Here is a 13,505-nt window from a genome sequence, read left to right on the forward strand (position 1 = left end):
TGAAGGCCTCACTGGATCTGTATAGCCTGAGGAGGACGAGAGAGAGAAAGAGAGAGAGACAGAGAGAGAGAGAGCAGACAGAAATAACAGAACAGGAAACCAACTGTCACAGTCTCTCTGTCTTTTAACAACATCTCCTTCCAGACACGGCTCTGCTCCTGTCGCGACAGAGCCCAGAGGAGAACCCCCCCCCCCACCCTCACCCCCCACCCCCCACCCCCCACCCTCAGTATTGGCACAGGGAACATCCAGCGTGGCCCAGGTGAAACAGTCACCGCAAGCTCTCCGTTGGCAGTGAACCGCCATATTTCCTCCTCTGCTTCTGCTCACAGTTCGGGGGCTTGATCTGCATATCTCTGATGCTGTGGCGGCAGACACGCTCAGCAGGGTCTGCAGTGGGAGTGGCAGTCAGGGGACCACAAACGGGAGGTGTTTGGTACCGAGGGCGGGCAGTGTCTGGGCTGAAGGACGGCAGCCCTCGTCCAAGGTGTCCAGACGTGGAGGTGTGCATCCCAGGGTACTTGGAGAGGCGGACGGGGCTGTGCCAGGGGGCTGGGGTCCCCACCATGCCCCCCCCCCCCTCAAGCCCCGGTCTAAGTGCTTATTCTCAAGTGGACACGGACAGTCAGCTAAGGCCGGTGGAACCTGAATACAAAAAAAGGAGAAGGCGTTGGGATAAGGAGACTTTTAATTTCATGTTTGTGTGTGTGTGTGTGTCTCTGTGTGTGTGTGTGTCTCTGTGTCTCTGTGTGTGTGTGTGTCTGTCTCTGTGTGTGTGTGTGTCTCTGTGTGTGTGTGCCACACTGACCTGGTGTAGATCCTGCTCTCCTCGTGGACCTCCATCTCGGAGCTCTTGAACTCGTTGAGTTCCTTGCGGATGGCGGCCTGGCGGGAGGACAGACATGGGCTCAGGTACAGCACAGGTACAGCGCAGGTACAGCACAGGTACAGCGCAGGTACAGCACAGGTACAGCACAGGTACAGCGCAGGTACAGCACAGGTACAGCGCAGGTACAGCACAGGTACAGCTCAGGTACAGCTCAGGTACAGCTCAGGTACAGCACAGGTACAGCTCAGGTACAGCGCAGGTACAGCGCAGGTACAGCGCAGGTACAGCACAGGTACAGCACAGGTACAGCACAGGTACAGCACAGGTACAGCACAGGTACAGCACAGGTACAGCACAGGTACCCCACACAGGCTCCAGTGAGACACACTGCTCTCTGCTCAGAAAACCTCAGAAAGACTCTTCACCGGCTTCATAACGTTTGAACACCATGCGGCTGGCTCAGTTGTGGGGGCTGCATTTGAGATCGTTACCTCCACCATTTATTTTCCTGCCTATTTCACCTCGCTTCTCTGGAGCGGATAATTCACAAGGTACAACTCAACAAAGCCACGGCATTTTGACGCCAAAAAATTGCATCTATTTGGAATGCAAATCTTATCTGAGCTGATTACCCCTCCGACCCTGTACCCCTGTCTCCATGAGTGGAGTTAATGAGCAGTTAATGAGGATCACCTGTGTGTGTGTGTGGTGCACGTCTCACCTTGTCGGCCGGGGTGAGCTTGGTCCAGGGCTTGTCTGCGCGCCGGTCGTAGTCGTTGGCGTGGGTACACTCCACGTACTCGTGGAAGCGCAGGATCTTCCTTTCCTGCAGCTCTGCTATCGTGGGCCTCTGGGACAGCTGGAGGGGGGGGGGGGGAGACAAACTCAGCTACTAGCCCTCAGAGATAGGCATCATGTGCTTGTGACTTGTGATGAGGCTACACGATGAAAGGTTGTCTTTAGAGACATTCAAGGGCATTTTGAGAGGTTTAAACCTTTCATTCGCGGATCGGAGGTCCGTGAGTATTTGTCTGTGTATGCGTGCGTTTCTGTGTGCGCCAGCCTGACCTTTTTGGTAAGCCTGCGCTTAATCTCGCTCCTCTCTGCCCGTCGATCCGCTTCGCTCACTGGAGAGAGAGAAAACATTCCGTGAGAGAGAGAAAGAGAGAGACACTGCCGCCAGTCTCAGGTAGAACGGACGAGCGGCTCTGTAACACGAGCCGTTTTAATCACGGCCAGCACAAGGCCCGCCATTGTCTTAGGAAACGCTCGTCGCTCTGGCTTCACCAGACCCGTCTTGAGGACAACCCCTGATACTTCAGTCTGCATCCGACCGGCATCCATTCAGTTATGTCATATGCATGTCATGTTAATGCCCTTGGGAATTTATGATGAACTCAAAAGAGCAATCACGATCAATTACACAGCAGGATGGAATCGCGAGCAGGACTTTCATGCAAGTACTGTCACAGGCCACAAGGTGGCGTCTGAATTATGCGACAGTCTGAATTTTCAGCCCGCAAGAGCCAATTACAATAGTGAAGAACGGCTCGACCGAAAAGAAAAACAAAGCGTGTAAGCAAATGAGTGCTGCACTCAGCAAAGACTATGGAAATCGACCGAGAGGCGGAGAGGACGCCAAGGTGAACGTGCGCGTCCGAACAATAGGGGTGCGGAAGGGTAAAGAGAGAGAGAGAGAGAGAGAGGGGGGGGGGGGGGGGGGGTTACCTTGGAAAATGTTCCTCTGCTCCAGTTCCTCGAGTGAAGGCCTCTGGCTCAGCCTCCTGTTTACAGATACACGCAGCAGGTTCTCAGTAAGGTCCTCCATAAACAAACATGGCTGAGCGGGACCATGGGACACCCACACAGCATGGAGGCTGCATCACACAAACTGTTCTCCATTCACACACACACACAAAGACAGACAATAAAACACCCACAGACTGGCAGACGCACATTCTCACACACACACACAGAGACACACACACACAGACAGAAGGCCAGGGCTAACCGTGTGAGCGTGGTGCTGATCTTGTTCCTCAGAGCCTCCCACTGCTCCCGGCTCTGCCAGGTGGTGCCGTCCTGGTCACCCTGGGCCTCCATGGCCTGGCGCTCCAGCTTCAGCGCCAGCGTGTCCTTCCTCCTCACACGGCTGGCCAGCCCGCCTGGGACACACGGACACCGCGGTTACAACGGGCCCGTTTCACTGAGGCATACGAGACTAATACACATGGACAGACTACTATGGCTGCTAGGCTCTGTCCATGAGAACAAGCCATTCCCTTTAGGCCTCCTGTGTCCTTACTGATGAAAGGCTTTGAGAAAGAGAAGGGTTCCTTACTGGGAGGGCCTTCGCCCTCGTCTTCATCCGTGTCGTCTCTGTAGAGGATGGGCCCGTCCGAGTCGGTCTCCTCCGCCTCCTCCTCCTCCGAGTCGTCCTCCTCGTCGCTGTCGCCGGGGCCCTCGGGGATGACCGACACGCGGGGGTCGTCCACCAGGAGGCCTCTGCGGCTGCGGGGCTCCAGCTCGGCCTGCCAGGGCCCCGGGGTCCCGCGCTCCTGGTTCAGCTTCTCCAGCTCCTCCTCCAAGTCAAAGTCGTCGTCGTCGGGTCTAGTTGGGAGGAAGGAGCGAAGGGGAGGAAGAAGGAGAGAGAGATTGACATGGAGGGAGAAAAGAGAGAGAGAGAAAGAAAGAGGGTAAGAGAGAGAGAAATAAACACAGACATAAGGAGAGAAGGGCGAGACAAACACATTGGTTCCCAAACTGTGGTAACTGGTACGATCCATATATAAATGAAGCTCCAAGGCTTGTGAACGGATCATGACAGCTCCAGGGGGTCTGGCGTGAATCGGACACTATTCGGAGCAGACAGAGAAAGAGAGACACAGAGAGAGAGAGACAGAGAGAGACAGAGAGAGACAGAGAGAGAGAGAGAGAGAGAGATAGCGAGAGATAGCGAGAGAGAGACAGAGAGACAGAGAGAGAGATAGCGAGAGACAGAGACAGACAGAAAGAGAGAGATAGCAAGAGGGAGAGAGACAGAGAGAGAGAGACAGATAGAGACAGAGAGAGAGAGAAAGACAGAGAGAGACAGAGAGAGACTGACAGAGAGAGAGAGACAGAGAGAGAGATAGCGAGAGAGACAGAGAGAAAGAGAGATAGCGAGAGACAGAGAGACAGAGAGAGAAAGACGGAGAGAGAGAGAGAGAGAGCACTCACAGTCTGAGAGGCTCGATGGTGACGGGGAGAGAGTAGCGGCCCCCGTGCTCCACCAGGAACTCCGGCGGGGACTCGAACAGCAGGGAGTGGGCCCTCTGCGAGCTCCCTGGGTTGGCCGGGGACGGCCTGGGGCTGTTGTTCAGGGCCTGCTGGATCAAGAGGTGCAGGGGGATGTTGGGAGGGTGGCTGGGGGGATCCGTGCTGGGCGCCGGAGGTTCCCTCAGCTGTGGGGCGGGGGCGGGCAGCGGCAGGCTGTGGGGAGGTGACGGGGGTATGTGTGCTGGGGGCGGGGAGGTCGCGTCCGAGCTGCTGTTGTCAGGACCGGGCCCTGCCGGAGCAGCAGTTGGCAGGGTGATAGAGACTGTGGGGTTGGGGCCGGAGGCGGCCCCCGAGGCTGGGGTTGGGGCTGGGGCTTGGGAGGGCGGAGGCAGCGACTCCTCCGATTGGCGCTTGGTGACGGGTGTCATCCTCTTGGGCGGGGTGGGTGGAGAGCGCTTGGCGGGGGCAGGTACCACGATGACTCCACTGGAGGGCTGAGACAGCTCGGCTGAAAGACACGTCACACAGAGACCATCACACACCAGCAGCCCACAACTCAAACAACACTTTCGGATTCGGATTTGAAGGGTTGTGTCTGCATGTCATTTGTGAAGACACGTCAACTATCGACATTGGGAGCAGTAGGGTCGAGGGAGAGCCAAACAGAAAGCCGAGCACATAGTTGCAATGCGAGACGTGTTCACAGATAAAAACGACAAGTCTCATCCTGTGCTGGTGAACGGGCCTCAGCTCCAAACACCCTGAGAGGGATTTCGTTAACAACAGTTGGCAGGCGCACTAGGCTGAGGTCATCGGTCCACACGGTACACTCCATCGCTACATGCAGTTCAGAGGCGTGCTGGAGGGAAGCGCATGCTGTGACTGGTGGTGGTAGGGGGGGGGGGGGGGGGGGGGGGGGGGGTGATCCATGCCGTTTGATTGGTTATCAGAGCCGGTGGGGGGGTGGGCTGTGTGGCCGGGAGGTGGCTCCCAGCAGGGTACCTGGGGAGGGTTGTCCAGCACGATGGCACAGGTGGCTGGGCAGGGAGAGGTAGTGGCCCTGCTCGCCCTGCCGTCTCCAGCTGGAGCAGTGGTGGGGGGCCGGGCGGGCCCTGGAGAACCTGTGCAGGGTGGAGGCTGGTGGGGAGGGGAGGCGGAGGGGGTCAAGGGCGGCCAAAAGGAGGGCTGGAACACAGACAGGGCCTGGTCGCAGGGGGAGCACCGTCCTGGTACTGTGTGGAGTGTGTGTGCCCGTGCAAAACTCAATCGTTTGGACCATGGTGAAGTCAGGAGTACTAGGTTGAACACCGTGAAGGTGGGAACGGTACAGTAGGTGGGAAGCTGATGAAGGTGAAGCCAAAACAACCTAGAGCTCAATGCTCTTAACACAGTGGAGATAGTTGTGAACTTTAGCAAGATCACAGCCCCACTCTTTTTTTTCATTATGTTTAAATGTTCACTGTATGCACCTGCCCACCAAAGTAAATTCCTTGTTTGTGACCACTTACTTGGCGATTAAACACAATTCTGATTCTGGTGAACGAGTCAAGAGGTTTTTCAGGCGAAGCTACATGTGTGAGAGGGGGATATTGTTTTCATAAATACCCCTAGCGGCATTTTGGTTAGAAATTCATAGGGTCTATTTTGTTTACAATCTACTGTTCTAGACTGAAACTCATGGGAGTAAAACAGCAGCAGCTGCAAATCTTAGGGCTCGCAGCTGAGTAGGCAGATACTGTACACTCCTGGTGTGTGAACGTGCGTGTGTGCGCCAGTAAGTCCTGGGAGGCTGAGAGACAGTAGGAAAACACAACAACAAGCCAGCGTCCCAGGGGCCTCTGCTCCTGCCTGCTCAGCCAATCAGACCGGCCCTCTGCGAGCAGCGAGCCTGTCAAAGTGGAACGTCGCTGTCACGCCCAATTAGATTTAGAGGCTGTGAGTGCAAGTAGCATATGTATGGCAACCACGCCTCCCAAACAGGACAGGAATGTTTGAGATTCAAAACAAATGTTACTGTGCGTGTATATATATATATATATGTGCGTACAGGCATTACTGTGTATGGGTGTGTGTGGGTGTGTGTGGGTGTGTAGATCCTCGCAGCAGCAACTGAAACCTGGACAGGCAAGCTAGGGCAGAGAACACGGCGCGCTGCAGAGGGAGCATGTGCTGGTGGTGAGCCAGGTGTCGCGGTGGAGAAGCATCGGGCTTGCAGCTTCCACGCAGCGGAGACAAGCCCCATCCCGCCCTCCCTCAGGACACTGCAGCTCACACACACAAACACACTGACCCAGCACAGCCTGTGCAGTCCTGGGGCGCAGGGGGGGGGAATACAAATCCAACGCTCCTGGAAAGGCGACAGTCACCCGTCTGTCACAATTCTGCAGAAATAAACGCGTTCCTCGATCGCTGTGGGAGAGCGGGGAGCTGAAAAGGAAAAAGCTTTATTGTGTCGAGGGGGTGCGTGGAGCGAAAAGGCGGGGTCTAGACTCACCAAGCAGTGCGGGGTTGCTGTTGCGGTTGCTGGGCTTGGGCGGGGGGACGGGGGGCTGTTTGGCGTGGGGGGGCACGGGAGGGGGGGCGCTCGACTCGCCGGCGGGGGGGGGTGGCGGAGGCGGGGCGTGGAGGGTCGTCGCCCATCAGGGAGACGGTCCTAGGGGGCTTGGCCACTGGTACAGCAGAGGAGGAGGAGGGAGGGGCGGGCTCGAGGGAGAGAGCAGCAGGCTTCTTGGGGGGCAGCATGGCCTGTTTGTGGGGGGGCGGCTCTCTGTGAGAGTCGCGTGCAGACTCGGGGGCAAACCGGGCACCGACAGACCCTACGGAAGGGACAAGGCACACACACACACATTTAGCAGACGCTCAAAGTGCAAACACAACACGCGGTGGTGACGCAAAGTGCTGAGTGCGTAGTACAATGCAGAGCTGAGGAAAAGCTGTTGCTCAACACCGTCAAATAAGCGGCTTTTTTCAGAGTTCAGCCGGAGTGGGTGGGCCTCGTGCTCCTAATCTGCCCAGGTTAGTGATTCACAGGGACACTGGCGTCTTACCTGTGCGTGGTCGGAACAAGTCGGGTGTGATGTTCCTGGTGAGCGAGGCCGTGCCTGTCATCTCGGAGATGGGACGAGGCTTCTTGTGGTCTTGGTACAAGACTGGGCCGGGCCGAGCCTCAGTCTCAAAGTGGGGCCTGGCTGGAGGGCGGACCTCCTCCACGGCTCTTTTAGGATCCGGCCTTCCCTCGCGAGCTTCCTTCCTCTCCCTATCCTCTCTCCTTTCCTTCTCATCTCTCCTTTCCTTCTCCTCTCTCCTTTCCCTCTCCTCTCTCCTTTCCTTCTCCTCTCTCCTTTCCCTCTCCTCCTTCCTATCCCTCTCCTCCCTCCTTTCTCTGTCTTCCTTCCTCTCCCTCTCTTCCGGTCTCTCCCACTCAGTTCTCTTTTCCCCACGGTCGTCCCTCCTCTCCTCTCTCCGGTCGTCTCTCCGGACCTTGTCGACCCTCCTCTCTCTGTCCTCGGGCCTGCTCTCTCTCCTCTCTCTGTCGTCCGCCCTCTCCCGCTCCTCCCTCCTCTCGCGCTCGTCGCGGTCTCTCCGCTCCCTCTCTTCCCTCTCCGCCCGGTCGTCCCTCCTCTCTCGGCGCTCCTTCTCCTCCTTCCTGTCCCCTCCCTCGCGCTCCCTGTCGTCTCGTCGCTCCCGCTCCCTCCTCTCTCGGTCCTCCCTCTCCTCCCTCCGGCCTCGCTCCTCCCTCTCGTCGCGGGGGTCTTTCCTCTCCTGTGGGTCTCTCCTCTCCTCCTTGTCTCTCCGCTCCTCCTTGTCTCTCCTGTCGTCCTTGTCTCTCCTGTCGTCCTTGTCTCTCCTGTCGTCCTTGTCTCTCCTGTCGTCCTTGTCTCTCCTGTCGTCCCGCCGGTACCGGCCCTCGTCCTGGGCGCCCCCTCGCTTCTCCTGGTCCGAGGGCAGGCGGACGCGCCGGTCCGCCTCGGCCGGCAGGCGGGCATGGGAGTCCACGTCCAGCGGGGCGCGGCTGCTCCGCGAGGCGTCTGACGACACCCTGCCCCGCAGGTCGCCGGCGGAGAAGCTGCTGTGGCGCTCGTCGACCTGGGGCAGCCAGGTGGGGTTCAGGCTGGACCTGGAGTCGGAGGAGGGGGCGTCCCCCCCCTGGGACACGCGCCTCCCCGACAGAGAGATGTGGTCCACGTCTAAGGCGGGGCCGTGGCCGTTCTTGGGCAGGGGGGCTTTGGCGCGGTTCACGTCGTTGATCTCTGTTGCACACAGACAGGCGCAAAGGGAGAGAGAGAGACACACAGAAAATATGGGTTTGAGGATGTCGTCGTGTATTTTTTTGAGGCAGGATGATTGTGTGTGTGCCCGTCAGGGGGTTTGTGTGTGGGACCCACCATTTTCGGGGATCTCTCTCAGCACCCCTCTTTCGATCAGCTCCTGTCTGGGTCTTCTCATGGAGATCTTCCTCTCCAAAACTGGAAATAGAATGACAGACGCACTTTGTAATCAAAGATAGAAGGCTAAATATATTTTTACAATATCACTGTGATCGAAGATGGCAAAGGAGAAGGGAAAAGTCCCTTCATGGCACTGGTAGACAGTGTTTAGCCTAAACCGCTTTACAAACCTATAGAGGTTTCCGTGAACTTCTCGCTGGCCTTCTTCTTCCTCCACTTCCAGGGCTTGAAGATGTTGCCGAAGGTGGTGAACTTGCCCTTGCGCTTGGACGGGGGGCTGCTGCTGCCCCCAGAGTTGCCCCCCACGCTCCCGGTGGAACCGCGCTGCAAGTCCACTTCATCGCCTGAGGCACGCCGGTGCAGGGAGAGGTGGGACAACAGAGAGAGAGGGACAACAGAGAGAGAGGGACAAGAGAGAGAGAGGGACAACAGAGAGAGAGGGACAAGAGAGAGAGAGGGACAACAGAGAGAGAGGGAAAAGAGAGAGAGGGACAAGAGAGAGAGAGGGACAAGAGAGAGAGAGGGACAAGAGAGAGAGAGGGACAAGAGAGAGAGAGGGACAAGAGAGAGAGAGGGACAACAGAGAGAGAGGGACAGAGAAAATGAGAGCGGGAAAAAAAAGAGGGAGAAGGAGAGACCACAAATGAGTCTGGTTATCACTTTTTCCTTGTGACAGATCGGACAGACTTCAGGAGTGAAACGTCTCCTCGTCTTGATGCCTCGGAGTAGAGGTGACCAGTGCGTGCCGACACGCCTCACTCATGTCTTGGCGTCAGCGTCCATGTTTGTGGTGTGTACAGTAGCGTGAGGTGTTATGTCTGAGCAGGGTCTGAGACTGGTGCGACATTCCTCTTAGAGAAGACAGGCAGACAGCCCGAGTGAAGGCTGGCAGACGGTCCTCGATTATTGCCAGCCAAGTTCCCCCAGCTGTCCCACCAACAGGAAAGACTACCAGAAGACCTAACTGTCGAGCTGGGGGGCTTTTTTAAACAACATATCTTGTAGGTCTAGAATCTTAAGGATTAAGACCACATTCACGGTTGGGTATCAGGTAGAGTGGAACCTCTTTACAAGTCGAAACAACATCACAAAAAAAGGAATGATCCCAAAATACACTGTAAACAAAGAGGTGTGATCCTTGTTGGAAGGGATTACTCAGACATAAACTGAAGTTTATCCCGCTTGGCTAGAATGAACTACTTATGAGTCAACACCGGGCGTGAAACCCATTTTTAGATGATGATGAATCTCTCTCTCAAAAAGTGCACGCACACACACACACATTGTGTAATATTGTTCTGTGGGGATCTAACAACCTAGCCAAGAAGTGCCTTGCCAAATGAGAAAAAAAGCCAAATGAACCCTTATTGAAAGAGGAAGAGAGAGATAAACACGGTGATCTGATTAAATGCCATGCCAGTATCCTCATATCCATCTGTCTAGCTCAACTTCCCAGAAGAGATGATGATTATTAAAAAGGGACTCAACAGAAATGCCAGTTACATATGCACACATATTCTCCTCACATAAGGATCCACTCTGGGACAAGGCTAATTTACAACACCCTCCTCCTCCTCCTCCTCCTCCTCCCATACATTACACCCGGAGGCAGGTGAACTCTTAAGAATGGAGGTACAACCAGTGCCAGTCACTGTTGCGATGGGCGTCTGTCTAACCTTGCTAATAAGGAGTGGGAGAGCAAAGCAAGGGAGCGTTTGGAGGCAGAACAGGTTGGGAGACGAGTCCAGGCAGGTTGTCTGAGCCAGGTTCAGGATCCCAGGTGAACACAGCCTGCTGGGGTGCCACATCCATCTCACCTCCACCACATCCCCAGTTCGACGGAGCAAGAGTCCTGCTTTTTACAGAACAAGCGAAACCTTGTGCAAACCCACGCCAGACACGGTATCTGAGCCGGGTCTGACCCGTCTGGTCAATACAACACGGGGTATTTGAGGACGCGGTCCTGGTGACAGTGTCACCTGTGGAGGAACAATGGAGTAGGCAGTGGCGTCGACACGCCCAGGGAAACGGTGACAGGGCCTGATGCAGCTCATGTAAAGGTTACATGGACTCAGTCAACCCCTAGAGCTCTCAGTTTAACTTACATGAAAACAGGAATTATTCTTTGGGCTAGGGGACAACTCCGAAACCAGAACGTATCAAAGCAGAGGCCTGGTGAGAGCCTCAGAGCCAGCAGAGCCAGCGCGATACGTCGACTCCGTGGCTCCTGTTTCACCAAGGCTCATTTGCCTACCGTCGCTTGCAGTCTCTCCATTTCCTAGGCACGCTCTAGACTCAACACATGGGTGCCACTCCTTTTTTAGTTGACCCCTGACTGCTAACACCCTTCTCCCCCGGTGAGGTCCATTCATCTCCCCAGGATACACAAGGCTGTCTGGCCTCTCTGCTAGTCCGGTGGGGGTGGGGGTGGTGCGATGGTGTGTGATCTCCACCCGTATGCTGCTGAGAGGCGAGCTGGCTGCAATGTAGGGGGGTGGGGGCCCTCCCTCTCTCCCAAACACACTTGTCTCCCAGCTGTTCCTGACACTTAGCTTGGCCACCAATGGGTGCAGAGAAGGAGAGGAAAAAGGGGGGTGGGGTGGCCTTGGGGTTGGTGTGACGGGGAGGGGCTGGGCCGTGTGAGCCGTGTGTGTCTGTGTGTTGGCATGGCTGGTTGTTACGGGCGCTGAGCAACCCTTGTGCTACAATGGAAGGCGACAACGTGAGATGTCCGGTATCGGTGAAGCCACCGGCAGGAGGAGGAGTGAGGCTGGACGCTGGACGCCAGCGAGGGAGGGCCTCGTGGAACAGACCACCACCACCAGCCCATGCAGCCTCTGCAGCCAAACCTACAGGGTTAACAATGACGGCAGGCTAAGCTGGACTGAGAGCAGCAGAACTTGTTGTAACATAAAAGAAAATCTGGGAACCGTTTTGTCAATGCGCCTATTGTTCTTCAGGCTCCTGAACCCGGTGCCATTGCAGTAACATGGCCAGAGGAGGCCTGGGTGCGCTTATGCAATAAGCAGCAATGCAGTAAGTCCATATGACCCATGCCAAAGGCATGACAAGCCACTGAGTCATTGAAGCTGTGGTAAAAATAAAAATACAGAGTAGACACACACACACACACACACACACGTTATGGTTCACCTTGTGTCCACGTTTGTGTGAAAGACTTACTCATAAAGTGAGTCTTACCCCCCCTCAGTTGTCCTGCAAAGACTTTACCAGCCGTAAGACATTTTAACGATGTAGCCTACCATAACTTCCCTCAAAGTCCAGGAGAAAACAATGCCAGCAACTACAAAGTCCACCACTTTCCCAGTCAACTGTGACCATGTCATGTGCTTTACCCTCCCAGAGGAAACATAACCCCTTCTAAGTGAGCTTCCAAGCACAAGATAGACAACTTGAAGAGGGCTATAAACTGTAGCAACTCGGTCTACTGACAACACAAACAGGTTCCTATGTGTTTTCTGGAGACAGTGCCTTGAGGGCAAACACGCAGTGCAAACACACATCATCACACACGGCAGGAGACAGGATACCAGCATCCTGGGCCCGGACTACATCAACCCAGAGAGGTGGAGATAAGGAAGCATCTGGTGCCTAGCACCCCCAGCTCCTGCAGTATGTTCTTCATGAAAGCCTCCCGTGTTCCAGAGCAAGGGAAGAGAGGGGGGGGAGGGAAGGAGGAGTGCAGAGAGATGACAGAGTCAGGGGAGCTTCGTGCCTTTCACAATCACCGCATTCCATCGGCACACATTCCCCTACACCTGTCTGTGCCTGCTGCCTTTGCCCCTGTACACACACACACACACTCACACACACACAAACCCCAGTGTGTGTAGCCTCCATTGTAAAATCCACATTGACTGGGGGGCACGCCAGCTCTGCTCAAACTCCCACCCCCTCCGGAACCTTCCACCACCCCACCCCAACAGCAGGCAGCCTCCAGGTCCACAGGGGGCTCTCCAGTCCCCATGTCACCCCATGGGAGGACTCACCGGTGTGGTTGTGTAGCGCTGGTTGCTGGGCTGCTGTCTGAGCGCTGGCGCTCTGTCCCATGCTAGCTGAGTCGTGGCTGACGGCCCCGGCCTCTGTGGAGGCCCCGGCCTCTGTGGAGGCCAAAGCCCGAGGCGCCACGGGCTGCGGGTGGAATATATATCGACCGTCTTGCGCCGCTCTTCTGGAACCTGCCTTACAGTGCTCCTGTAACCTAAGACTCTCCTGCTCACCGAGTTGTGCTCACTCTCTCTCTGGACTCGCCCTCTTCCCCTCCCTTCACTGTATGTTTTGGTCTCTCCCTCTCTCTCTCTCTTTTTCTCTCTCTCTCACACACACACACACACACACACTCACTAACTCCCTCAGCCGCCAAGTCCCTCCCTTCCTGGTTTTGGCTTCATAAATAAGGTACGGCAACAAGGCTACACCGGCAGGCTCGCATGCCTGTCATTCTTGAGGGCAGATTTTCAGGGGGCAAAGTTCAGGAGAGGCGAGTTGTCGTGGAGGAGGGGGGGGGGGGGGGGGGGGGGGCTATGATCTGGTTGTCAAGACAAGAGGAGTTTGCAGTGGGGCCCCTCCAGTGCCCTTCCACGGGCTGACACCCAAAGCTCCCCCAAGGGCAAGAGGAGGGCTCTCCAGGGTAACATGAGAAGTGGAAGGTGAGCTGGGCCTAGGTGGAGCTTCGCGCCCGGCAAGAGGAAGTGACATCACGGAAGTGTCAAATGACATTCCGGGATCCGACCATATATGTGCATGCATAAGGGAAAAAAAGGCACTTCGGCCGGCATTGTACTGCCTCGTAATTCTGTGCTAGGAAATAATACCTGAGGATGGTTATCGACAGGACTCAGGTTTTCACTGAGAGGGTTGTTTTACAGCCAATGTGCTGACTTGTTTTAAACCCTTTGTAAAGTTTTAAAGGTAATTTGGAAATGCTTGACATGCTTAAAAGTATCAGA

The 13,505-nt window shown here is 55.8% G+C and overlaps 1 protein-coding gene across 1 annotated transcript; it reads right to left on the bottom strand.

Moving 5' to 3' along the window:
- Positions 1-222: 222 nt before the first annotated feature.
- phactr4a (phosphatase and actin regulator 4a) lies at positions 223-12,854 on the bottom strand. The gene is given in 14 exon segments (XM_047018918.1): positions 223-645; positions 809-885; positions 1,551-1,688; positions 1,898-1,956; positions 2,558-2,613; positions 2,841-2,994; positions 3,171-3,439; positions 4,049-4,595; positions 6,582-6,672; positions 6,674-6,903; positions 7,135-8,337; positions 8,473-8,553; positions 8,706-8,879; positions 12,546-12,854. Coding segments are annotated over 14 exon segments (3,156 nt in total). The 5' UTR covers positions 12,607-12,854; the 3' UTR covers positions 223-629.
- Positions 12,855-13,505: the final 651 nt, after the last annotated feature.

This window comes from Hypomesus transpacificus, chromosome 4, assembly GCF_021917145.1.
Source record: "Hypomesus transpacificus isolate Combined female chromosome 4, fHypTra1, whole genome shotgun sequence".
Taxonomy (NCBI): Eukaryota; Metazoa; Chordata; class Actinopteri; order Osmeriformes; family Osmeridae; genus Hypomesus; species Hypomesus transpacificus.